Source organism: Lepidochelys kempii, chromosome 15, assembly GCF_965140285.1.
Source record: "Lepidochelys kempii isolate rLepKem1 chromosome 15, rLepKem1.hap1, whole genome shotgun sequence".
NCBI classification, from domain to species: domain Eukaryota; kingdom Metazoa; phylum Chordata; order Testudines; family Cheloniidae; genus Lepidochelys; species Lepidochelys kempii.
Window position 1 is genome coordinate 11,737,466 of NC_136394.1, and position 27,928 is coordinate 11,765,393.

A 27,928-nucleotide genomic window follows, 5' to 3' on the forward strand; every position below is an offset into this window, starting at 1 on the left:
CTATGTAGGTAGACTCTGTGTCTGCACACAGACCCATTGTCTTTCATTGGATTTCACTCAGTTATCAGGGTCCACCTGCTGTGCAGTTCTCAGTGCAGGATCAGAGCCGAATACATGTGAGGTTTGAGGCAGATATCTGGAACCACATAGCACTTCTAGGGTTGGGAGAAAACTGAAACTGAGTGGATCAGGGATATTTGTTAGAAGGGAGACATGATAGATTTTACAAATTAGGGCGGGATAATCAGGGTACTTCCCATTATTGCTACTATAGCTGTTTGCAATAGATATATTATGTCTGATACAATTCTCCAGGGCTGTCAAATAGACTGGCACCTTTTGTGAACTTTAAAGTAACTAATTATGTAATCTAAAAAGAACAGTTTAACCAGGGTTTTCTTTAATGACTGTCTATGTACAAAGATTTATTTATTATTATGCATATAGATTTAGATTTTTTTTTAAATAATGGTGAATGTACAATGGATTCAGGAATTGGAGTCCTGCTGCATTTCTTAGTGAGCAGAAATTCTATTGAAGGCATCTTTCTGTAAGAAAAAACGTGTAATGGGGGAAGAAGGACTGGAACAAATACACTATTAGAATAGATAACTAACAGGTATCCATGGATTTTTTTTTTTACTTTGCATTTGTAAAATACTTTAGATACACACTTTGAAATGGATTGCAAACTTGTTTAGTTTAACTGTAGCTTTTGTAAATATCCCTGCATCCTAAGCTAAAATGCTATTTTGTAACTTCTTATAACACCTTAGAAAACAGGAGATAGCCATACACTTCATAAAACAGCAATATATAAAAGGACTGTATTTTCCTCTTTCTACAGCTATGGCAAAAGGTGACTAACCCAATGCAATACTGTGTCAAGTTTTTATGCTGATTTTGGACTTGATTTTGTAGTTCTCATGCAGATACATTTATTTCAGTAGGAATTTTGTCTGCATAAGGACTGCATTCTTTAATATGCCGTGTGCTTAAAAAGCAAGTTTCAAAGTGATGTCATGAAGATGGCTATAAAAGGTGAGCCCAGATTAACCAAAGGCACTCAGTGCACTTGCACAGGGCTCCCACCTCAGGACACACACACACACACACACACAATGAGGGGGCAGGGGAGGGTCCTACCTACATACTGTGGAAAGAGCCAGAAAAACAGGAGTCGGGAGCTGCACCAGCACGAAAGGACTGAAGTCACTGCAGGGTGAGTGCTTGGAGGCTTGCTCTCCAACACCCTCCCTGGTCCTCCCATCCACCTGGTGACAGGGAAGGTGGGGTTCCCTAAATTGCCACTGTGCACAGGGCCCCAAAATTCTTTATTTGGACACTGACAGATGGCTTCTTTCTTGGCAGAAACCCTGTGGAATTTTGCCTGTATTGAAGTACAGGGCATCTCTGGGTTCATGAATGGTCTTGACATTTTGGGGATCAAGCTTAGCAAATGGTCTGAGAGGGACATTGTCAAGCTTAGAAGGAAGGACACTGGTCACAAGAAGTAGATTATTAGCGAGGAAAGTCATTCAAAATGACCTGCCCTCTCAAAACCCATAATAACTAATAACTAAATAATAATATATCTTGCTTACATTAGTATAGCAGTTTTCATCCCCAAAGTCCCTAGAGCATTTTAGTCACATATGCTCTCTCCCAACTCTGCCATTGGCTGATTGTATGACCTTGTCTCTCTGTACCTGAGGTAAAGAGGGATAATGGTTAGGTCTGCAGATGTGTTGTAAGGATCAGTTCACCTAGTGCTGAAGGTGAAGAGATCTAAGTGCTATTAGCCGGCTACATGTAGCACCCCTAACCTGCTGCTGGATTGGGGCTGGAGTGGGGACATGCTCTGAGTGGTGTTCCCAGAGAATGTGCCATGGGATTGTTTGAGGTTACTCGGAGCAGGACGTGGGTGGGTGTTTAAGATCATGTCCTTTGCCCCGTGGCTGCTGTGCCTTATCATTCACATACCAAATAGCCATGTGGGAGCTGGCACGCACTGAGGAGGCAAAGGGGACATGATGGGGCTTGGCTGCGTTTCCTTCTCGCCCATTCCCCTCCCAGGCGCTAGAGGCCGCTGCGGGGCCGCATCGCTCAGAGATACGGGCTGGGGTCCTGCTGCTGCTCGTCGCCATGGTGATAGAGGCGGTGCGTCGGGCGGGCCTGGAGGCTGCGCTGGGGACTGCGCGGGAGGAGCCGCTGGGACACGGCTTGGTCCCGGTTCCGCCCGGTGTCTGCTGCGAGAGATATGAGTTGCCTCACTGGGGCGGTGGGGTCCGGCCCGGCCGTGAATAGTCCCCCTGGTTACACAGCCTGGGGGTCTAGGGCAGTGGTTTGACCGCTCTCCCGGTCCTACAGCTGTGTGTGTGGGGGGGCTCTAGGGCAGTGAGTTGCCCCCCTCCCGGTCCTACAGCTGTGTGTGTGTGGGGGGGCTCTAGTGCAGTGAGTTGCCCCCCTCCCGGTCCTACAGCTGTGTGTGTGTGTGTGGGGAGGTTCTAGAGCAGTGAGTTGCCCCCCTCCCGGTCCTACAGCTGTGTGTGTGTGGGGGCTCTAGGGCAGTGAGTTGCCCCCCTCCCGGTCCTACAGCTGTGTGTGTGGGGGGGCTCTAGGGCAGTGAGTTGCCCCCCTCCCGGTCCTACAGCTGTGTGTGTGGGGGGGGCTCTAGAGCAGTGAGTTGCCCCCCTCCCAGTCCTACAGCTGTGTGTGTGTGTGTGGGGGGGCTCTAGGGCAGTGAGTTGCCCCCCTCCCGGTCCTACAGCTGTGTGTGTGTGTGTGGGGAGGTTCTAGAGCAGTGAGTTGCCCCCCTCCCGGTCCTACAGCTGTGTGTGTGGGGGGGCTCTAGAGCAGTGAGTTGCCCCCCTCCCAGTCCTACAGCTGTGTGTGTGTGTGGGGTGGCTCTAGGGCAGTGAGTTGCCCCGCTCCTTGTCCTACAGCTGTGTGTGTGGGGGGCCCTCTAGGGCAGTGAATTGCCTCCCTGGGCCTACAGCTGTGTGTGTGGGGGTGGCTCTAGGGCAGTGAGTGGGCCCCCCCATCCCATTATCCCACAGTTGTGGGGGGTGGGTCTTGGACAGTGAGTCAACCTCCCTGTATAACTCAGTCTCCTGCTGGAAGACAGGTGGATCGAGCAGCAAGTTGGTTCCCTGTCAAGGTAATCCTGGTCCTGCTACTGGAGGAGTGGGTTATGGGACTGTAAATTGTACTCCGCCTCCGTGGTCCTGCCTTGTGACTGGGGAGTCTAGCCATCCTGTGAACTGCTGAGTCTGCATACGGTCTCCTGTAAAACGTAGGGGCCCCACAAGTGTTCCTGGTTACTCCTAAAAGCAGCTGAGGGGATACAGTAGGGCTGAGCTTGGGCTGTGAAGCCATGATCTTCCCTTCTCCCACTTTTCAGATCCTTTTCTGGGTATGAAAAGGGAAAGGCAAATGAGAGTGAGGGGTTTCTAATGCTAGATGCTGTGCCAGAGGAATCTGGACTCCCAGGGATTGTCTGCCGTATTAACAGGATTGTTCTGAATCTATGACACTTCCCTGTAGTGCCAGCGGAAATAGAGTTTCCAGAGGATTTGTGAACTCTCACAAATGGAATGGGATTGGAATTCAAAGTGAGAAGTTGCCCTTCCCAAGAACTGTCTGGTCAATATAAAGCATTAGACTAGTTTTGTTATTAACGTTTTACAGTCCTTTAAATAGGGAAGGTACAAACACCACAGAGACCAGCACAATACAAATATCTTCATAGTAGATGGGTTACGATTATTATGTTACAGCCAGGACCCCAAACATAACATCTTAATTGTGTTTATTGCAAGGGTTTGGATCATTACCGTGTAGTTCTGTAGTATATGTGTGTGTGTTTTTATATATATATATATATATATATATATATACTGTAGCATATATATGAACATATATGAAAGTTTTGATTGAAAATGAGTATATTTAGATTCTTCAGCCCTGATCCCACAAGGAGTTTACTGTGGGCAGAGCCCCATTGACTTCAGTGACTCTCTCCATTGGCACAGGGGTACATCTTCACTCATATCACTTTGCGGAATTGAGGCCTTAATGTCCCTTTCATTCCAGTCTTTCATGCCTTGCTCAGAGAAACTTTTCTTTTAGATCCTAATGCTACAGTGTGCTCTGTGGAGACAGACCCCTTCATCTTCAGATCCAAATTAATTTTAGTCAGACTCTGTACTGGCTAGGGGTCCACTTGCACAGAGTTCGTTACAGGATCAGAGGCTGTATTTGGTATTCCATTTTCTTCATTTGTGTTTGAGGCAGTTTCACCTGTTATCTATTTCCTTGTATCTTGGCTCATAACTAGTATGTCTCGGTACTGGGACCTAGGTTCATATAAATACCAGGATTTGATTATACAGCAGCAGTTCTATTTGGACAGCCCTTGTTGTCTCAAGAGTTAAGTAATCTTGACTGATGTTATCATTAGGGTGTCTCAGTGTTTCATCATAACTGTTGATTGCCATGGGGTTTATAAACTTAGCATACACTATTCCTTGTAAGTTAAAATTTGAAATAAAAGGTCACTATCTGGGAGGTATTTTTCTGTTAATCAAAACTGGGCAAAATTAGCTTTGAAATTTGTATTGCAAAAAAGCAACAGCAAACAAAGAGCCTATTCTAAGGAACCCCCCCCCCCCAAAAAAAAATTAAGCTGCATTTTCCAAGCTAATAGTCTGCAGCAAAGATCATTTGCTCTGTTTTAAGAAAGTCGTCTTTTCAAAGAGCAATAAGTATTATGTGTCTGGCATGATTTGATGGTTCTTTAAAGCACAAATCCAAAGGTTCCTTGACTTTAATCAACTGAGAAACAGAGTAGTCCTCTATAAATTCTATGTATTAAGAAATGCAGCTTATTATTCTAAAGAAAACAAATTAGACTTGTGTACTTACTGGGCATTATCAATATGGTTTGACATCCCTGTCAGCCAATCAGACTGCTCTTTTTATATCCAGCTGTCAAGTTCTTTCATGCTTCTTATTTTTCAGTTCCTTTGTGTATGGGGCAATCAACAAAATATATCAAATTGTTTGTGATATTGATACATATGGACCAGGTGTCACTAAAAATTCTAACAGTCCAATTGCATTATTTGACTAAACCAGTCTGTTGAGCACATGGAGATGGGCACATTAGAAATGCATATATAGAACCTTATCATGATATTTGGACATTTATTCACTAAATAAACCCATTGAAATCAACTTTATAAAATCAGAGGGTTGTGAATGTTCAGCAGTCCATCATTCTGACTGACTGAACATCTAGAAGTTTTGTATACTATTTTATTCAGGTGAGTTTGCGTGAGAAGTGGTTGGGGTGCACCTGAGAGATTATACAAAATGTATGTGTCATATGAGCACCACTGATTCACCAAAAATAACTCAAAATAATTCTTATATATTGTCCAAAGGTGTTTGACTGCTAACACATGAGATTCCAGTGCAGAAGAGTCGTGGATTTGATTATAGAGGACCCAAGATTGGAGGAAAGATGGAGAAAAAGTCCAAGGGCAGGTGAGGAATGGTGGATAGGCACTCCCATGTTAAAGGATGCAGTTATATTATTTTGTTTTTATATCAATCCAACTCAATTGGATCTAAATAAAAGTTGTGTTACCTGTGTATTTTACTCAGAAGATGCTATTAACAATGTTTTGTAGACGTCTGTTCAAAAGTTGTTCCACTTTATTTGTATAGATGAAGCCTCTGTTGCCTATTGGGGAGCTCAGGAATGTGTTTATGGTTCTAATGTTCAAATCTGGAGGGTGGTGGTGGTGTTTGCTTCTGGGAAGGAAACTTGGATGCAACTGGTTCAACAAGTTGTAGCTGGTCTTAAATTGTGGTTGTTATCATAAAGTCAGTCAGGAATGTTAAACATGGAATCCCATAACACCATTTTTAAAGTCACTTTTCAGAATGGAACTGCACTTTGACTGAGACAGACTGTTTAAAGATGACCCACAAAGGGGAAAAAATGTTTTGCCTAGTTTGGCTTCTTTATGATCAATAAAGGCCTGAAAGATTTTTTTTTTCAGAAAAGTTCATTTTTTCCCTGCTTGTTTTTCAGTTCAGGGCTCATCTGCACCAGCTTTCCTGTAAGACTATATGGAACACTGGAGAATTAATAGGACTGTGACATCACAAGTACCAAGAGACAGGAAGGGATTTTTAGTCCGATTTCTTAAAACTACTATTATTTATTTAATTATTTAAGAAAGGCATATTTAACTCATATCTGCGCACAGCTAGGAGAAAGGATCTTTTTGTGAAAGATCAAATGCTTCTTGCCCTTTAACTGAAGGTTGAGAAAGCTCCCACTTTAGTACTCTAGTAGGAATCTTTCAGCAAAAATAGAAAGTAGTAGGTGGTAATATTGTTGTTATTATTCTGAGGGTAAAAAATAAGCAGAACAACAAGTTTAAATCCACCTGAACAAAAGTTTCAGGACTTTATAAATATTAACAAAGTGAAAGAGAATACAAACCAACGTTCTTTCTTTTCCATGTCACCTTTTAAAGAAAGAGGAAATGTGAATGGGATGATTGCACTTGGACCACTGTGCTCCCATCACCATGTGTTTCTGCAGCTTTTGGGGAATGACTGAGAAATTTCAGGAGACCGTTTACTGAGCATGAAAATGAATCAAATGAAACTTTTAAAAATACTGTCTGCAGGTGTTAATTTTATATGTGATTTTAGTGTGATACTTTTATATGGATGAGGTCACATAGACACTAATGTCTGCTAACTGTGAATCTGACCTTACAAGTGATATTTCTTTGTCTCTTTCCTTTTAAGTTTAAGATCTTTCCAGAGAGATGCAGCCCAGAAATTGCATACTAGCAAAGTCCATACATTTGGACGATCTGTTACTCCCCGGCCTGGTGGGAATCAGTGTTGGAATGGGAGTCATCAGGTTCCGTATCAGGTCACATACACCTGGAACCGAGGTGGGAGGTTAAAAGAACTCCGTATCAGGTGATAGTGAAAGCTGTGCTCTGTATGCTTTGGTTTTTTAATCCTACTACGGAAGGGAGCATTTTCTAGTGGTTGGAGCAGGGGACTGGAAGTCATGAGACCTGGGTTTTACTCTCATATTTGCCATTGATTTGTTAAGTGACCTTGGGAAAGTCATTTATCCTTTTTGTGGCTCAGTTTCTCCATCTGTTAAATAGGACTAATAATATCCACTATTTTTGATTTCCAGAGGAAAGGTGCTCACTAAATACAAAGTAGTACTATGAGTGTCCTCCTCACTGTGGCTGATTCTGTATTTTGAATGGTTTGCTTTATGAGGCATTTGATATCTTTTGCTATTCCTCTTGTAGGAAAATGTAAATAACTAGTAGTGAATAAGATGCATATGAATAGAATATAAATACAGGAATCTAGCCAAGCATTTTAACTCTTAGTTCTGTGATCTAAGACCCACTCTACAAATTGTTTAGAAAAAGCCATTCTGTTATGGGATCAGATAGAGTCACTATGCAAATGAAACACAGAAGGGCCTAAGCTCCATTAAATCACCTGACGGCATCCCAATTAAGCAACCATCATTGTTATTTAGTATCATTAGGTGTAATAGATTCCAGAGGAGACATCTTGTCTACATGGATTTCCCAGCTAAGTGTGTCCCATACACATGCCTAAGTTAATGGGACAACTTACACGGTTAAAGTTAAACATGTGTGTAAGTCTGTGCAGGATTGGGACCTTACTGTTGTGTATTGTAGTTATTATATATCAAGCTTCTGAGTCTTCAAAACCATTGCCTGGAAATTAAGAGATTGAGTACAAACATGCAGAAAGGCAACTAACCTATGTTTGTCTTCCAGGCATCTGGCCAGGAAGTTCCTCTATTTGTGGGTGAAAAAGACTTTTGGACAAATTCTTCCTTCCAAAGCCAGGTAATTGAAGCTCCAAGTAGTAAGATTCTGCCTTGACATGGCTGAGCATTTGTATGGCTAGGCAAAGGGATACCTGCTTTGCAGGAAAATATTTGCAGATGCCTTCTGAAATTATTTGAGATCCTGTCTCTGAATAGGAGTACTTTTGGCACCTTAGAGACTAACCAATTTATTCTACTCTGAAACCTGTCTCTGAATATTATTCTTAAATAATTGTGGCCAAATTTTACTTTAACTGTAAATCCAGAGAAATTGCACTGGTTTCAGTGCAGATTTGCGGGATTTACACCAGTAAAACTGAGAGTAGAATTTGGCCTTTGATTTTCATTATATGTTTTTTAAAATTATAATATTATAAACAGTAAAGGTGGGAAAGACCCAATAGATCATTTAATTCACTTCATCCTGCAGTATACCAGGTTATTCTTGATGTGTATTCACAAATGCTTTGCATATTTGATCTTTGAACTGCTACAGCAATAGAGCTTCTGAAATTTGGTTTTAAATCACTACTGAAAAAGCAACACTCTTGTTTGGAATGTCTTCCTATTTTGCTTCAATTTGTGTGTCCACTCTTGCTTGTCCTTGCTCTACGGCAGAGGTGGGCAAACTACGGTCCGTGGGCCACATCCGGCCCGTGGGACCCTCCTGCCCGGCCCCTGAGCTCCTGGCCCAGGAGGCTGGACCCCGGCCCCTCCCCTGCTGTTCCCCCTCCCCCGCAGCTTCAGCACGCCGTGCCATTGGCGCAGTGCTCTGGGCTGCCGGGCAGTGCAGTTGCAGAGCCGCAGCCTCACCCAGTGCTCTGGGTGGCGCGGCTGTAGTGCTGCCAGCCACCGGTGCGCCAAGCAGCGTGATAAGGGGACAGGGAGCCAGGGGGGTTGGATAGAGGGCAGGGGAGTTGGGGGAGGGTGGTCAGGGGGTGGGGAGGTTGGATGGGGCAGGAGCCCCAGGGGAGCCGTTGTGGTGAGAAGCTGGGGAGTCGGATAGGAGGTGGGGGCCAGGCAGCGCCTGGCTGTTGGGGGAGACATAGCCTCCCCTTACCAGCCCTCCATACAATTTTGGAAACCCGATGTGGCCCTCAGGCCAAAAAGTTTGCCCGCCCCTGCTCTACAGGCATAATCCAGTTCCTATTGAAGACAGTGGAAGACTTGCATTGACTTCAGTATGAGTTAGATCAGGCCCCAAGTCATCCCATTTGATTCCAGTATGAGGAATATAAATTCTTACCAAGACTGTATTAGCTGGTGAACATGAATTGTTCTGTGAGCCAGAATAGTACTCTTCCCCTCTTCCTCCCACATATTGGGTGTGCATTACTTGCTTTGGCAATGTGCAGATCCAGTATAAGAAGTCTGGTAAATGAATGAAAATGCCCTTTTTGAAATCTAGAGCTCAGCCAGCTAAATTAAACTAAAATAACTTTATTTTAAATTTAAAAAATATTGTTCCCAAATCCAGGACCAGATCTAGGGTCATATTATTAGGGGAGGGTATTTTTGGGCCTTTGAATGTTGTAATTTAAAAAGTGAACAACCTTTCAAGGAGGTAGTTAAAATCCAAGACTTTCCAGGGATCTAAGAGTTTTAAAAAGTGAAATTTGGCTACTGTGTCAGTATTTTGCTATGATTTATAATTTAAATAAAGGATGAAGGCTGTACGTACATATTGTACATATTTTGGCCTTTCTGACAATCACTTGGGGCTCCTTGAAGATCATTTGGGGGAACAAAATGTCTCTTTTGCCCCACTGATAGTGCCAGGTCTGCCCAAATCCCACGTTGCCCTGGTTCACCACCCTCCTGTTGTTTTAACAATTCAGCCAATCTGAAAGAATAACCTATGGCTCTTTGATTTTTTCCTGCTTGAGTGCTTGGAATGGCTTAGCAGCTTGGTTTGATGGGGTAGGTAGCTTTGAATTGTAATATATGGGATTTTTTATTGTTTGTTTGAGGGGGGGCTGGTCATTTTGTTCCTGATCCTGCAGTCCTTACACATTTGAACAGCCCCATTAACTCGGTGGGATTCTTCCCGTGAACAAGGACTGCAAGACTGGGCCCATTGTTTGTTTGCTTATCTGTCTCTGTTTTCTTGCCTATTCTTAGGTTGATCCTTCCATTTTCCTAATCTCTATGAAAAAAATATGTAGATGAGAAACATGAGGAAATTATTCACACTTGCACCTAGTGCAACTTTACATTTTTCAGAATATTAGCTATGTCATTTTGGCCAATGATCATTTTCCCAGAGTAATGTTCAAGTGAAGTGAGGTATCTCAGGTAGGGACAATAGATATACTGGTCATTGTTATTTCTAATTACAGAGAATCTTGTTATTAGAAATCCCTCATCTGAGTCCCAGTTCCTTAGTTCAAAACCTCATCCCATCTGAGTTTTTATTAGTTTAGCATTTACATGAATGTTCATGTAACACCGTCCGCTGGCCTGATCATCTGTGGGAATTGAACCCAGGATCTCTGGATCTAAAAGCAAAGACCTTTATGGCTTGTGCTAAAGGACTAGGTTAATAAACTCAGAGGCAGTAGCTCATTCATAAACCTTTATACATGTCAACTAAAGGCTGACAAGCAGCCACACTGTTAGCACATGGTGCATGTAGAAAGAATATTATCTAAGGTTTTTAATCATCCCTTTTTGGAATTTTAAATTCAGAATAATTTGTTTCACGGAGCACAGTTGGTATATTTCAGAGAAATATAAACCTGTAATCCAAATTAGTTACAAATATACTTTTAAAAATTAAAACAAAAGTTAGCTTTTGGAAAAAACATTCACACAAACCAATACCGAGCAAGACTGACTAGAGATGTAAATGTAGCAGAGTGTTGTCTAATGGTTCGAGGCTTGAGCATAGCTCAAGAGATGAGTTCTATTCCCAGGTCTGCCACCAACTGACTATGTGATCTTGGGCAAGTCGCTTAACCTCTCTTTATTTTGTTTCTCAATTTTAAAAAAGGGGTAATTATTTACAAGGGTTGTGTGAGGCTCAGTTAATTGTATCTTAAAGCACTTTTTAGATTCTCAGATTAAACGTGGTATAGAAGGGTAAAGTTTTGTTATGCAGTTAGGTGTGGTTGGGTTAAGCAGCTAATACTGGAAAAAGGAGAGGTACATTTTAAAGGAGACTGTATTTTTTTATTGACTAAGATATTTTTACAAATCTTCCCATCCTCAAAATCTTTTAACTGTATAGATGTCATTATGATCGGAAGATTCTGCAAAAAACCTTTGGCGAGTGGAAGGAGGAATGGTGGATTGTTTGCAGAGAGTGGAAGCTCAGCGTCAGAGCTGACTGCCATTACAGGTCTGTGAAATGACGTTGTATTGTTGTGTCCACAGCGGTGTGAGAAATCCTCCCTGGGTCTTGGAGGATGGTGTGTATGTCAGTAAACAAACTACCCCAGCAGCACTGTTAGGTGAGGAAAGGCCAATGTTAATGCTTTCCTCACTTATTATTTACAACTTTTTCTTCCTTCCTTATTGCCACCCTTCATCCAACAAACAGTACATTTTTCTTTCTTTGTCCTAAGATGAAATCAGATGTCACAGCTCAGGTGTCTTCAGAGTACTGTTCACCTTGTATGAATCAAATTTACTGATATCCAGGAATCAATCATTAATTTAGATCACTCTGAACATGTTCATGTTGATATTCCTCTCGTCTTCTAAGTGGCCAAGTTTTCTTGAGGTATGCTGTTATTTGACTTGGAAAGAAGGAGCAAATGAGCAGCTGGACGCTTGTCTTTTGTGTTCTTTTTTTATTGTGTCAAAATGCAAAGTAGTTGCCATGCCTCTTGTCTGCTGCTCACATGTTGACTAAGATTTGGGAACTTGATCTCTGTCTTGCTCCCAGATTATCTTCCATGTTGGCACAAACTCTGAGCCCATTAGTAGTGAAACAGGCATTCTAGATCCTCTTCTGCTTATATTGCTGTATGATGGGACAAATTAAGTTTTCTTTTCAAGAGGCTTTTATATATCCTGAGTAACCATATAATCCCTTTATACCTTCCCCTCAACCTCTTAATGTAACATCAAAGCCTCCTGTACTCTTTCTCACAAGGCTTTTTTGGCTATTGTTCATAGGAACAAAGGGGTTTCGTCTTTCCTCACCTTGTCTCAGAGAGTGAGGAGTTAATGGATACCCTAGTTCTGTCTCATTTTTACATGGTCTCTCTGTGCAGTCCTTTTCAGTTTGAGAATGCTTTCAGAATCCTCTTGTTGTTAATGTCTCAGTATGGGGCAGTGTAATTATTTAAAGGTAGACTGGAACATTGATGGATGAGTGATTGAGAGTGTAGGCCACACACACTCACTAAAAATATCTCTGTGAAGATGTTGCCTGTGCAGAATGGGTTATCCAAAGGGCAATCAAAGTTGATCCAAAACTTTTTCCCCTTGGATGTTAAGAAGCCTCACTTTCCTTGTGCCACCATGACTTTTCCATTGAATGGCAGAATAAAAAGTCCAGATTCTGTGCTGCGAGACTATAAAGAATCTGACTATAAAGTCTCACTAGAAGCTGCTCTGTGTGATAGGAATCTCTCCTGCCCATTCCAGAACAATTGAGACCAGGTCTGCTGTACAGGAGCTAGCTAGATTGGATCAAGGCTTATGATGGATTTTTTTTTGTTTTGTTTTTAACATGCGAACATGGGCATGGCCATAGTGGGTCAGACCAATGGTCCGTCTAGCCCAGTATCCTGTCTTCTGACAGTGCCAGCGCCAGATGCTTCAGAGGGAATGAATGGAACAGGGCAATTTATCAAGTGATCCATTCCCTGTCATCTAGTCCCAGCTTCTGGCAGTTAGAGTTTTGGGACACCCAGAGCATAGGGTTGCAGCCTGGCCATCTTGGCTAATACCGTTGATGGACCTATCCTCCATGAATTTATCTAATTCTTTTTTTAATCTAGTTATTCTTTTGGCCTTCACAACATCTCCTGGCAATGAGTTCCCAAGGTTGACCATGTATTGTGTGAAGAAGTTTTTCCTTATGTTTGTTTTAAACCTGCTGCCTGTTCATGTTATTGTGTGATCCCTGGTTCTTGTCTTCTCTGAAGGGGTAAACAACACTTTCTTATTCACTTTCTCCACACCATTCATGATTTTATAGACCTCTATCATATTCTCCCTTAGTCTCTTTTCTAAAATGAACACTGGCAGTCTTTTTAATCTCTCCTTAATTTCCTTGAATCATTTTTGTTGCCCTTCTCTGTACCTCATCCAAGTGTAATATCTTTTCTGTTGTTCAGATATTTCCTGTACAACCTGATATTCCAAGCCTGGAAGACTTTTATATGCCAGCAGCGAGAAAAGAGGTGCAAGTATCGTGTCGCAGAGGCTCATGGTGAGAGGGGAAGGGGGAGCAGCTTTCTTAAACATAATGTCAGTTTTTCAAGGACGTATTTCCCTGCATGTGTTTGTGTATTTACCTCCCCGACTCCTGTGTGAAAGTGTAATTTACCAAGGCTTGTGGTATGTTCTCCATTACTGGTAATTTTTAAATCAAGCTTGGGTGTTATACTTTGGGAATTATTTTGGGGAAGTTCTATGGCCTGTGTAACACAGGAGATCAGACTAGATGATCACAATGGCCTTGGAATCTCTGAATCTTATGTGCAGATGGTTGTCAACCTAAGGCTAGCAGGGGAGATTGCTCTTAATGCATTGTAGTGTGCAGCTATACAGATAGTTACGGATGCCAGTGAAAGAGCTTAAGGGACTCCCTATCTGCTCTTCAGTGTGGGTCTGATCATTGGTACGGTATGTATTTGAATGGGTATTTTCACAAGAACAAGTTACTGGTGGAGTTCCCCAGCCCCTCAGCTGATGTAGGAGTCAACTCTGGCTTCCTCTTTGTGCATATGTTGATTTTTACCCACCTTATCCTGAATCCCCTCTCTTTTTAGAACATGTTACAGGTGAAATGAAGCTCATAACATTTTCACAGTGAAATAGAGTTCTGACTTGATCTATGTTGAGTCCTGGATTCTGTAGCTCCTAAGTGCACTAAAGCAGGGTGCACATGTTCTCTGGTCTACTGTGGCTATGAAATCCAGCTGGGGAATCGCACGTGCGAAGGGGATATATATTCTAGATGCACCGGAGGAGAAAGTTAGTTTTCTTTGCAAATGCCTACCCCACTGACCCACTTGCCTGTAATGGTCTCAACTTCCAGTGACTACTGACAAAGATAGTGATTCCTTTGAGATCAAGTGGTAAATGACTGTATTTTTAAAGCTGAAGTCAAGATTTTTGTCCCATACTGCATGTCCAGTGGGAGGTTAGCTGACAACTAACAACTGGTGTTTGTATATGTGTGCAACCCTGGAAAGTTACAGACCAGCACCTTATGTCGGGTATAGTAGACTCAAAAGAGACTCATCCACCTTCTTGTGGAGGGAGGTTCTTGTGGAAGTAAATGTGTCCCTTAGGCTAAGTGGCAGCTATAAAGTGAGGCCAGTGGTGAGGAAGGATTCTGTCCTCCCCGACTGCTGCAGATGCCCCTATCCCAAGCCAGTTTACTTGATCAGGTACAGGGACTAGGACCTGGCTGTAGTTTGTAAAGCACTTGGGGATCCTTCAGGATGGAGGGCAGTAATATACATGTAAAATATTTGCTTTCCCATCACCAAGTAAGGAGGCCAGGCATTAACATGGAACCCTACTTCCATTTCCACAAATTGCATCTCGAGCTGTTGATTATGAAACCTTAGAATTTACAACATTGAAGAGGAGAAAATGGAGAAATTACTCCAGTAGCTCTGAGCAATGCTTTTAAATGTTAATACCACATATCCAATTAACACAAATTATTTGGTTTACAAAGAAAAATAATAAACCTCCCATTAATTAGTCAAAAAGTGAAAAAGAAGTAATCCCTTTTCAGATATGTTAGATCTTGGCTCACTAGATTTTGGAGGACGTTGTCATAGAAAGATATAAAATTAACCAGCTTGTGTTTGGGGAAAGATACACTTTGGGTCATTTCTCATTAATAATAGTCCAAATCAACATCATCAGTCTTGGGCTATGGGTTTGTTCTAAAAGATTGAGAGGGAGGCAGTTTGTCCTAATGGATAGACCACTGGACTGTGACTCAGGCAACCTATGTTATGTTCCTGGCTATGCTACTGAACTTGGGCAAGTTCTTATCCTCACCTCTCTGTGCCTCAATGTACCCATTAAAATGAGGATAATGCTCCCTTGTAAAGTGCTTTGAGGACTACTGATGAAACGCTATATAAAGAACTAGATATATTTTTAATTTTGTCCAATAAGCCAGATATGCTGAGTAATTTCATACTCTTAGGAGATCTGGAAGATTTTAAAAGATGCCAAGTGCTGGTTTGTTCTATGTTTGTACAGAGTCCAGCACAATGGGTTAGTGATGGGCAGCTATTGCTATACAAATAATATTTCCTCAACATTCTCAGTAACTGTATCTGAAGCTGCAGTATGTGCCCACAGGAATTGTGCAGCCTGAACAAAGTCATTACACAGTGTTTTATTTATACCTGGCAGGTTATTTGAAGCTATTGATATTTCAGATCTTATCTTAAACCCATCTCCGTTACTCTGCCAGCAGCTAAGGGGCTTGTCTACATAAATTATTCTGGAATAAAGTATATGAATTTAAAGTGCAATAGCAATTTTGCAATAAGTCTTCATGTGGACACTCTTGTTCCAGAATAAGAGTGTCCATGCAGGGAGCTATTGAGGAGTAGCTATTCTGGACAATTTCCTTGTGCAGACAAGGCTTATCTGTGCCTGCCTCTCTCTAACCCCAGCTCGTGGAGTGGCTGCAGTTTTAGATTTTCCCGGTAGGTGGCAATGTAAGGCTGATAATGATTTTAAAAATACCAAATCCTTGTATGTCATTTAAAAAAAATCTTGTGACCATTGCTGTGCACAGCGGAGAAGCAGAAGCTGCGCTGGACATGGCAGCATTGGCTGATCTACATTGATGTTCGCAGGACCAAGCATAGGATGCGATCCGAGGCATTGGCGTTCAGGGAAACAAGCACTCTGCGGTGAGAATGGGTTTGAAACAGTCACATGTTAATCACAAACACCTTCTCTGTCCCATGATCTGTTCCTACATTGTATCTTGCTGGTTCATAGTTATGGTTTTGTCTCAACTGCCTTCTCCCCTACCCCTCAAAGGACCACATAACTCCATCTAGAAAGCAGTGCATCAATAACATGTGTATGTAGAGCCCTGCCTTTCCTGATGAGAGGAGGTTAGTTCCTCACCCCACACTGCAGAATTAATGGGTCTTAAATGCTTTTGGCAGCGTGTCATGGAGAGTGTGGACAAGACGACTGTGCCAGAAGTGTACTGACCATGAGATGAATACTCTGGCTCTGCAGCACTGGGCCCAGAGCCTGCAGTTTCGGGTAAGTCCTTCAAACCCAGACCCTTCATACCTGAGATCACGCATGGTTGTGAGTAATAGCTAGCAAATGAATAAAGAATTCTCCACCCTCAATAATCCCTCTGTACACTGAGATACCTCTAATGAAAGGATGTTTATAGATTGGGTGATGCGAGGTATAAGTTTCACCGTACCCCTCCAGATGTGCATGTGCATTTTACCTGTGAACTGCTTCTCAGTTGTGCAAGTAAAATAGAACCATCCCCTGGTTCTCTCCACATGGGGTCCTCAAACATCCTTCTTCTCTACAATGGAGGTATAAAAGCAACATCCAGGCTTTTCTAGAGTTCAGTGTATTTCTAAGTTGCTGCATGGCCAAGGGAATTATTATGATTCTTTACACAATGCCCAGGAAGATACTAGATGCTTTATAGAGTCATTAAAAAGACAAAACATGGTCTCTGCCACAAAGAGCTCCCCACTTTAAAACAAATAGATAAATAAGAGGTGGAGGAAAATGATTTTTATTAGTATGTTTCAAACACATGGGCAAAAGGAGTCTGTCATCTTATCTTCCTCGCTGGGTCATTTACACTCACTGCCCAGCAGAAGTGAAGTGAATGTAGGACAATCACTGTACAATGGGCAGTTAATCTTTTGTGAAATCCAAAGTGAAAATAATTTGTCAAGACGATATATTTTATTTCCTGTGCCCTGGAATTGTTCAGCCTTTTCCCTGAAAGGTTGATGGCTGCTGTCATGAGTTTAGAACAAGGCACTTGCTCTCTTTCCACTTGGGTAGGGTGTGGTCTTTGGTTCCAGCCTGACTGAAAGATGGCAACCATGCATGGGATCAGCACTTTGCTAGGGAGGCTGGTCCCATGATTTGGGAAACACTGTTAGGACTTTAGATATCTGCCTCCTTCATCTCCTTTAAATTAAAAGATTGTACTTGGGAGCCCATTATTCATTCCCAGAAAGTAGCATTCTGCCCTTTAAAAGGAAGAAATGATAGTGTAACTTAAAATTTCTCTGGCTGTTGTAATACTGACCCTGGAATTCCCTGTTCCCTCTCACCTTCCACTCTGCAGTATGCTTTGGGTATAGAAACAGCTCAGTGCTGTTGACAAGGTGAGAGGAGTTTGGTTGCACATGTAGGGAAAGCCAGGGTGGGAATGAGAGGGAAGGAGGAGGTGGTAAATGAAAGTCCTGGCCTAAATAGATTGGAAATGGCCAGTAGAATTGAACATAAATGATTGCTTCCTGAAAACCTCATGGCTCCTTTATTTTTGTCTCCTGGTCGCTATTTGATATGCTCTCCCTCTTCGTTGCCTTTGGGCTTCCTTATCCCCTTCCTTTGCTCTTGCCCATTCCCTCAATGTTCCCTTGCTTTCCTCTGCTTATTCTTGGCTGACCCTCCTCCTCATTTTTTCTAATTTGTATTGTCAGGCCTGGCTACAGTGGATGGAGCTGTATTTGCACATCCAGCATGACAAGCAGAAGGAGGCCTGGGCAGTGAATCATCATCAGCACTGGGAGCTGAGAAGATGCATGAAGGCCTGGCTTGGGCATCTGCAGCTTCAAAGAGAAAAGAAGCATCAGGACAGTGAGTGAGAATCATAGAAATATAGGACTGGAAGGGACCTCGATAGGTTATCTAGTCCAATCTGCTGCACTGAAACAGGACTAAGGATTATCTAGACCAGCCCTGACAGGTGTTTGTCTAACCTGTTCTTAAAAACCTCCAATGACGGTGATTCCACAACATCCCTAGGTAATTTGTTTCAGTGCTTAACCTTACAGGTAGGAAGTTTTTCCTAATGTCTAACCTAAATCTTCCTTGCTGCAATTTAAACCCATTACTTCTTTTCCGGTCCACAATGGTTAAAGAGAACAGTTTATCACCCTCCTTCTTGTAACAACTTTTTATGTACTTGAAGACTGTTATCATGTCCCCTGCCAAGTCTTCTCTTCACCAGACTAAACAAGCCCAGTTTTTTCAATCTTTCCTTGTAGGCAATGTTTTCTAGTCCTTTAATCATTTGTTGTTGTCCTCTGGACTTTCTCCAGTTTGTTCACATCTTTCCTGAATTGTGGTGCCCAGAACTGGACACAGTACTGTAGCCGAGCCCTTATCAGTGCTGAATAGAGTGGAAGAATTACTTCTTGTATCTTGCTTACAACGGTCCTGCTGTACATCCCAGAATGATGTTCGCTTTTTTTGGAATAGTATTACATTGTTGACCCCTATTTAGTATGTGAGCCGCTATCACCCCCAGATCCTTTTCTGCAGTTCTCTTCCTAGGTAGTCATTTCCCATTTTGTATTTGTACAATTATTCCTTAGTAAGTGGAGTGCTTTTGTCTTTATTCAGAGTAACAGCCGTGTTAGTCTGTATTCGCAAAAAGAAAAGGAGTACTTGTGGCACCTTAGAGACTAACCAATTTATTTGAGCATGAGCTTTTGTGAGCTACAGCATACAGGTATGCATCCGATGAAGTGAGCTGTAGCTCACGAAAGCTCATGCTCAAATAAATTGGTTAGTCTCTAAGGTGCCACAAGTACTCCTTTTCTTTTTGTCTTTATTGAATTTCATTCTATTTAAGTCAGACCATTTCTCAAGTTTGTCAAGATCATTTTGAATTTTAATCCTGTCCTCCAAAGTGCTTGCAACCCTCCCAGCTTGCTATCGTCTGCAAACTTTACAAGTGTATTCTCTATGCCATAATCCAAATCATTTATGAAGATATTTGAATAGAACCAGACTCACAACAGATCCCTTCAGGACCCCACTCAATATGCCCTTCCAGCTCAACTGTGAGCCATTGATAACTACTCTGAGTATGATTTATGAGCCAGTTGTCCATCCACCTTATAGTAGATTCATCTAGCCTGTATTTCCCTAGTTTGTTTATGAGAAGGTCATGTGAGACAGTATCAAAAGCCTTACTAAAGTCGAAATATATGATATCTACTGCTTCCCCACTATTTACAAAGACTATCCTGTCAAAGAAGGATAGTAGCTTGGTGTCACATGATTTGTTCTCGACAAATCCAGGTTGACTATTACTTATTATCTTATTTTCTTCTAGGAGCTTACAATTTGATTGTTTGATTATTTGTTCCATTATCATTCTGGGTACTGAAGTTAAGATGACTGGTCTATAATTCCCTGGCTTGTCCTTATTCCACTTTGTATAGATAGATACTATATTTGAATGGAGAGATGGGACAGAATAGGGCTTCACTACCTAAACAACTCATTGCCACCAATAGGAGAAGTTGATATATTTTCCCATTTAGGAGACACTTGGATGCTGAAGAGTCGTGGCCTGGGCTAGCAAGGATTGTGTGATTTGTGTACTGATGCATCCAGAATGCTGTTGCCTTATTGTGGAAAGAGGATGGATATCATCTTAGAAAGGAAATTGCTCTACTGACCAAAGCTTACACATTGTAGTGTGTACTCTCGTTGGGGTACCTGACAGGAAGAAGTATGAAGCCAACTTCAGAGTTAGTATCAGTTCCTGCAAGGATTTCCTGAATAACCAGAACAATGTCAGCTAATAGGTGGTGGTAAAATTCTTGGTAAAATTCCCATCATCCCTTGCTGGTACTGGAGATTCTGTCACTTGAGAGCCTAGAGTTTGCATGTCATTGTCTTGTCCTGACACAAATGATGCAGGAGCAGAGACAGCTGGTCATGTGTAATTCATGTCCATTGTTCTAGAAGTGGCTCAGCAACATCACCAAGTCCATGTGCTCCAGCAATGTTTCTCCGGCTGGCAGCGGGCCTGGGAGCACAGGAGAAGCATGCAAATCCACCAGGAGTGCATTGGTGAGCTAGCAGCAAGGGTTACCTTACGGAGAGTCTTCACGCACTGGAAGCATTGTATCCTTTTGTGTATGCTACCATAGAGATGCCAGGTTCAAGATACTCCTGCAGGTGGACGGGGCAGATGAGCAGTAATGTAAGAAGCAGCATTTGGGTCAGGCATGGTTGGACTGAAAAGCAACTGTTCATTAGAAAGGTGCAGGTTAGTCCATAGTAAATGGGCATTGGAAGGGAGCAAGACTAGCAATTGGAACACATTAGCTAAGAACCTGCAGGCACTAGGATATGGCAGCAGGGAATCGCTGACAGTAAACAAGAGATGTGTCTTTTTAAGTCAGTGAAGCCTCTAACAGCTTCACTGCAAACAAAATGTCTCTGTGTGCATACCAGTGCAGAAAATCCAACACTAAAGCAATTGTGGACTGGAATTCAGTGTCTGTCCCTGAAGGAGAGGGTGTGTTGTGTGTGTCTATAAAAGATACTTTCTTTTTAACTTGATGACAGATGTTATACTGTGCATGGAAGAGACCTGGAAGCACAAGCTTGCAGAAAAGCATCACCGGCACCACCTGTTGGTAAGCGCTTTCTAATATCTCAGGTGAGAGGGAATCTAGGCTATTTGGAATGATTTCCCAGAGCTGCACCTAGCCACCATGTGTGTTATGCTTTAGGTGGTATGTATAGCATTTCCTTCTGTGAAATGTTCAGCTCAGATACTAGGTGCACAGATTCAAACTGTCATGGAATCCACCAGACTCTCTGTTCATCAGGGTGTTGTGTGCAGAGAAGATAGATTAATAGACTTTAAGGCCAGAAAGGAACCATCATGATCATCTAGTCTGACTTCCTGCACATCACAGGCCACAGAACCTCACCCACCCATTCCTGTAATAGACCCATAACCTCTGACTGAGTTACTGAAGTCCTCAAATCATAATTTAAAGACTTCAAGTAACAGAGACTCCACCACTTACATTCGTTTACACCTTAAAGTGACCCATGCTGCAGAGGAAGGCAAAACCCCCCCAGGGTCTCTGTCAGTCTGATTCAGGGGAAAATTCCTTCCCGACCCCAAATATGGTGATCAATTAGACCCTGAGCTTATGGGCAAGACCCACCAGCCAGACACCTGGGAAATAATTCTCTGTAGTAACTCAGAAGCCTCCCCATCTAGTGTCCCATTGGAGATATTTGCTGCTAGCAGTTGCAGATTGGCGACATACCATTGTAGGCAGTCTCATCATACCATGCCTTCTATAAACATAGCAAGCTCAGTCTTGAAGGCAGTTAGATTTTTTGCCACCATTGCTTCCCTTGCAAGTCTTTTCCAGAACATCACTCCTCTGATGGTTAGAAACCTTCTTCTAATTTCAAACCTAAATTTGATGGCCAGTGATATCCATTTGTTCTTGTGTCCAAATTGGCGCTTAACTTTAATAAGATAGAGGACTGACACTCATATCTTGATGGGAAATCTCATCTGAGATGTCTTTCCAGTCAAGAGCAAATCAAGTTATTGTTCCAATCAAGAAGCAAATTAACTCAGACCAGTTGGTCCCTTGTGTGCTCCCTGGTCCCTTCACTCTGAAATAGCATCTTCCCCTTTTTATTTTAGTGATTTTTCTCACCTTTGCTACTTATGCAGGAGGATTACTGCCCCAGTGCCATGAGGATAAATGGCTTTGTTCCTTTTTACACTGGTGTGCTACAGGAGTCAATGTCTGTACTTCCTGTACTCGCCTCTTGAAGGCTGAAAACCTTCCCTCTGTGATAATGCCATCATGTGCCAGCCACCTGTATGAGAGCCTATAAATGTCTCTTCCACTTGGGGAGGGATAGGAGTTAGTCTTTTTTTTCTTTATCCTTAAAAGCACGCCCACTTACCAACATAAATAAATTCCTTATCTCTGGCATTCACAGGGCCTCTGGCTTGTTGGAGCAGATGATATTCTATAGTGTGAGGCAGTGTTGAGCATCAAAACAATGACCCTAAGGCCAATGAGATTATATTTTGGAAATAGCAATAGTAGTGTAACAGGAAGTGCTGGCCCTTTAAGTCAGGGTACAGTCTCAGCACATAATTCTTCCCAGTTCAGCCCAGAATTGAGGCATTCTGGGATTTGTAGTTCAGAGAGACCATAAGAGTTAAGAGGTCAGTAAAGAGCTGGGAGAGGGGAGAGCAGTATTTAAGATCCCCTTTCCCAGTACAGAGAGATCTTGGGAAAGGACAGGTTGTGAGCCTCCCCTGCTTCAGGAGCAAGTTGGGGGTCTCCAGTCAGAGACGGAGACAGGGAAAGGGCAGGGCCTATTGATCTCTCCATTGAGAGAGGGTGTGGGAAGGGGCCTTGGCAGTAATTGCTGACAGAGCAAGGGAGAGAGCTGGATGACTCAAAAGAAACCCTAGGAAGGGGGAGGTTTTTAATTTAGCTGGAGAGCTAAACTCTCCAACCAGGGGGAGGGAAACTGAAGCTCGGCTCTGTATCCATGACAAGGCAGTAAGGCTGACCATTACAAGTAGCAACAAAGCTGGATTCTGTTGGAACAGTTGGTCCCAAGGGAAATTGGCTCCTCGCTGCTTGGTTATTCAGGCTACACAGTGAATGGTAAGTAAAATTCTGCTGATTGTTTTCTCAGCGCTTTGGGTTTAATGCCTTGCGGAAGAACATTATAAATGCTCGTCTCCAGCAAATGAGAAGAAATTTGGCTCATCGGCAGCATCAAGTAATGGTGGGTTTAATTTGTGTTATGCTGTGTTTATGTGAGACCTTTCCCTGATCCTTCCCACCTTCTCACACCTGTTCCTATGAAAAAAGAAAAGGAGTACTTGTGGCACCTTAGAGACTAACCAATTTATTTGAGCATAAGCTTTCATGAATGAAAGCTTATGCTCAAATAAATTGGTTAGTCTCTAAGGTGCCACAAGTACTCCTTTTCTTTTTGCGAATACAGACTAACACGGTTGCTACTCTGAAACCTGTTCCTATGAAGTGTTCTCTAGTCAGTTGCATTGTTCCCTTGCTACCAGCAGTTTCAGAAAATATCTCCTGTGTAAGTCTAGGGTCAGTCACAGACATACTGGCCTAGTTATGTGTTGTCATAAGCCCCATTGCGAACCTCTTTGTAGCCAAGAAGATTTATAGTCTCTGTATGTAGGGAACAATTGGCTGTAACCTTGTGACAAGGAGAGTGAAGTGATTCAAATAAGCTCAGCAGAGCACACATTATAGCAGCACCTGGATGTAGCAACATTTCTATTTTCAATTTTTTGAGGACTCCTAGATCTATATTAAAGACATTCAGAGCTGGAAGAAAACGGAATTGTATCAGGCTCACGTGGTTTTTAGACTGTTTTGTTTTGTATAGCAGTACAATGTACTTTAAGGAACTCTCCCTTCAGAATGCTGTATTAGCAGAACATCTGCGTCGTCATTCTTTTGGATTCCCCTGCTCTTGTTACCTGAGTTTTTCTATCTCTGCTGTTTTGCTCCAGTTGCTGCAGAGCTTCTGGAATCGCTGGAAGTGTCGGTTAGAACAGGAGGAGGAAGAGCATCAGTGGTCCCTGACACTAGCAGCTCGCAACCACTACAGGTACTTCAGGGACATGTATTTTTAGATGCAATTAAGGGGCTGGAACTTACTAGCTCTTGGTTCTGGTTTTAAATCTGGTAATGATTTGATGCGTGAGATCATCCTTGCACATTATGAAGAGTGGTCTAGCTCTGGACCATACCTCATTTGAGAAACATGGGGGGGGAAATTGATATTGGTACGCCATGAGCCTTGTCTAGGTTTGCTTATTTAAAAAAAAATCTCCCACCAGTGGTGGGAGTACTAGTGTAGACATGGCACAGGCAGTTTTGCCACCAGGTTGCATAGACCTGCACTGAGCAGGGTTAGAAAACAGGGTGGTAAAACATCTTCCCTCTCTACATGAGTGCTACCACCGTGGGAGCCTAAAGTGGGAGAGATCATTTTTTGGGCAGGTGTTGTTAACTACCATAGAGGCTAAATTCCTCTTTAATCCCAGTGAAGATACCTATTTCAGGGTTGAGTGCATAATTATGAAGCAATAGAAGAAACTCTTGCAATTGTACCTGCCTAGATTGTGTTTTTAGATAAATATGTAACTTGCCTTTCTTTTGGTGGGGTGGGAGGAATCTGTGTGGCATTCTTAAAGCACTTTAAGGTAACACAATTATTTTCTGATAGAGACTTACTGTTCAGGACACTAAGTTATATGTAGTTGTCCAGGTCCCAAGCTGCTCTTTCAAATAGAGGGAGGCTGTTTGCTGAATAGTTGGGTTTTATTTTTTTATTTCAGGGTAGCGCTTCTGCACAAGTCTGTCAGGTTGTGGTTAAGGAATGCCAAGTGGAGAAGACACAGGCAGGTATGGAGTATTTGTCATGTTTAAGTAGCTCTTACATGAGATTCAACCCAAATGATTCTAAAAGCCGGAGGATGAAGGTTGGGTGAATGTGCCAGTCATTTCTGTGGTGCAGCAGATTCATAGGATAAAATCATGTTCTCTCTGATCAATAGCTTGTTGAAAGAATTGTACATCAGCCAGTCAGAGCACTTCTCTGGGAACCAAAGCATGCTAATGTTGGCTGCTGGAGTTTCTAGGAAGGACAGGAAGCCCTGATTAGTTGATTTATGATCATCATTACTATTATTGTTTAGTTTCCAGTAGTGCCCACACTGTAAGCCTTGTTTAGAAATATTACTTTGTTCTGAGTGAAGCCTCCAGAATGAGCTGGAACTGTTGAGCTAGTTGGGTGGAATTGCTTTTCCACTTCCTTCCCTGTGAGAAGTGTGGAGTAAAGTTTTATGAATCATAGACTATCAGGGTTGGAAGGGACCTCAGGAGATCATCTAGTCCAACCACCTGCATAAAGACTAGAAACAAACCCCAAAAGCTAACACTTGTATGTTAAGTAGGATAGGTTAGTTCAGATGGCCTTGTTGTGGTAGTCCCTTGGGAAGGGAGCACTGTTCTGAAATGAAACCAAGCCTGTCATTTGCTTTTTAGATTCAATATGCCAAAGCTGACAGTCACTATGGAAGAGTGATCTTGCCTGTCACCTTCCAGGCCTGGAAGAGGTTTAAGAACTATCAGCGCTGGTGGAGAGAGATGAAGGAAACGTCATCATGCTTTCATAGGTACAGTGGATTGTTCTTATGGACTGACTTTAAAAAGAGTATGTGCATTGGGCTGCAGCAACCAGTGCCTGTGTAACTAAGAGTAAAATGTGTTGTATAATCCATTTAGGTCACCTCATGAAAACAAAAGGTGACTTCCTGGAACCTGTCGTTCTTCAATAGTTGCCTCTGCGCCTTCCCACATGTTGTTCCCTTACATCTTGACACCAAGAGTTACAGAATCCCACAGGTGGGAATGCACAGAGGCCCTTGAAGAAATAGTAATGTTCCTTTGGACAACAGAAAGAATCTGGCTGTTGAAAGGCAGTGTGATCTAGTGAATTGAGATGAGACAGAGGCAGGAACCCATGATGTCTCATTTTTGGCTCTGACACTGACTTGGAGCTTGTCTGCACATAAACTGGAACCAGTGCAACTGGAATCACATTGTTTGCAATTCACACCTTTGTTTACTTTGATGTAACTTTGGGCATGTGCACTCTGCATTGGTTTAAAGCTAGTTTACATCATTTCAGTTTGCTCCTGTTATTTACTAGGGACAATATTTACCATGGGCAATCTAAACTGCTATAAGCCAAGTTTAAACTAGTGCAGTGTCCATGCAAATTTATACTCATTTTAACTAAATCACAACATCACAGCTTTAGTTAAACCGGAGCAACTTCTGTGTATAGACAACTCCCAAATGTATAACTTAAGTGAGTAAAAATCAGTGTTGGTCACAGTGAAATAAGTATCCAGCTGCAGACTTGCACTAAAATAACTAAACTCCAACCAATGTAGGTATTCTGGTTCCAGTTTCTGTATAGATAAGTCCTTGCATTGTCGCCTTGGCATGTCACTAATGGCTTTCCTTCTCCAGAGGAGCTCAGCTCCCCCCTCTCCCACTGAAATAAACAGAAGCCGTGGGTGCTTATCACCTCTGAAAATTAGGACACTAACTTGTCCCTCAGTTTCCCCACCTGTAAAGTAGGGATAATGAAATTACTAGCCTACTTCACTGGGGTGTAGTGGTGGTTGGTTAATGGTTTGTACAGTGGGTTGAGGATATAAAATGCTATATTTATTCAGTACATTGTTATCATCTTTTCACTTCTGTAATGATAGGGGAAAAAACTGAGAACAAATATTACTCTTTGTGCATTCTAATCTTCTAAAGTCTCTAATCTTCTAATCTTTTAAAATCTTAAAAGAGATTTTAAAAGAACTTTTGTGGGCTCTTATTGTTTGCATGAATTCAGTCCTGACTCTGAGCTGGCAGGGGTGTGATGCAACTAAACTTAAGCATCGCTTCAGTTTTCTGATTAGAAAGCACATGACGAAGCACAGCTATAAAATCAAAGCAACGGCATAACAAATGGTTTCAATTTGGACAGATTGGCATGGTCATCAGAGCCCATAAGGCCAGTCCCTTAGATGTCAGACAGGATTAATTGGTTCCACTGACATTCTTCATTCTTGCTTGCAGAGAATTGTTGATGAGACAGGTATTTGACACGTGGTGGCTGAGTGCATGTCAGCAGCGAGAGAACCGGATGAGAGAGAGAATGGTAAATGCAGCACTTTCCCTTGGACTTCACCAAGGGGATAGATGGAACAGTTTCCTGATCACCTCCTGTGAACATGAGCAGCACAAGATGGGCTTGCACCAATTGCTATTCCACTTGAGTGGTTGGGGACCACATGAGACAATTTCCTGTGCCCATCACCACCTCTGAGGAAGCTTGCCCTGCTGCTCATTACAGACCACATCATGAGTTCCCCAATTTTCTCCTGTCTGTTGCAGGCCATTCTTCACTTTAAGCAGCAGGTACTGGTTTGTTTCTGGTGCTCCTGGCGCAGGAGAACAGTGGTGTGTTTGGAGGAGCGAGAGAGCACGGCTCTTGCCCGTGATCATTACTGCCACCTGCTGCTGTGGAAGACTTTCCATCTCTGGAAGAAGAACGTTCAGGAGATCAGATCAGAGTAAGAGGCAGCTTAAAACGGAGACTGATCCTGATTCAGTCTCAAAATTGGCCCCTTTCACAAAGGAGTTTCTTATTCACGCCAATACTGACCCTGCACGTGTTTTAGAAGCTGTTAGCGCATCCTAAATGTTTACATATTTAATAAATGTACTTTCCCAGCACAATAGCAAATGTGGATTCAGGCTTGGTGCTAGAGAAACATAATAGGTCTGGGTCAGTAAGGTCTGGTCTGTTTTTCCTTTAGGAGGATCAAGGAGATGAAAGCTGTTAGGTTTCACTATTCAAAGTGCCTGCAGTGGTCTTGGAGCAAGTGGAGAAAGGTGAGAATCCGAGCAGGTAGAGAGTTCTCAATCCTCCTCTATTTATCGATTACCTATGCTCATCATTTAGCTGCTTAACAGACACCATATTAAAGGCATTGTTTGGTCATAATGCTAGTTAATCTTGGGCTACTCTAACCAAAGACTGCTCTCTCCAAGGCGGGGTAAAACACTGCAATAAGGGGTAGTGTGTGGGAAGGTGCGAGGGAGTTCTTTGTTTGTCCTGCATTGCTCCACTGCTCACAGAGGTGGGGAGGGCAGGACTGTCACTCAGGGGTGTTACCCAGACAGTGGTTTTGGGACT

The 27,928-nt window shown here is 42.5% G+C and overlaps 1 protein-coding gene across 1 annotated transcript in view; it reads left to right on the top strand.

The window, feature by feature from the left end:
* Positions 1-5,465: 5,465 nt before the first annotated feature.
* The window catches only part of SFI1 (SFI1 centrin binding protein), a 50,941-nt gene continuing 28,478 nt past the window's right edge, over positions 5,466-27,928 (top strand). Inside the window, 18 exon segments of the mRNA XM_073313094.1 lie at positions 5,466-5,478; positions 5,481-5,550; positions 6,835-7,014; positions 7,872-7,943; positions 11,154-11,264; positions 13,216-13,310; positions 15,879-15,996; positions 16,261-16,363; positions 17,791-17,947; positions 20,072-20,233; positions 20,681-20,751; positions 22,811-22,903; positions 23,667-23,764; positions 24,498-24,564; positions 25,207-25,337; positions 26,806-26,887; positions 27,124-27,302; positions 27,549-27,624. Coding sequence (XP_073169195.1) covers positions 5,466-5,478; positions 5,481-5,550; positions 6,835-7,014; positions 7,872-7,943; positions 11,154-11,264; positions 13,216-13,310; positions 15,879-15,996; positions 16,261-16,363; positions 17,791-17,947; positions 20,072-20,233; positions 20,681-20,751; positions 22,811-22,903; positions 23,667-23,764; positions 24,498-24,564; positions 25,207-25,337; positions 26,806-26,887; positions 27,124-27,302; positions 27,549-27,624 — 1,878 coding nt within the window.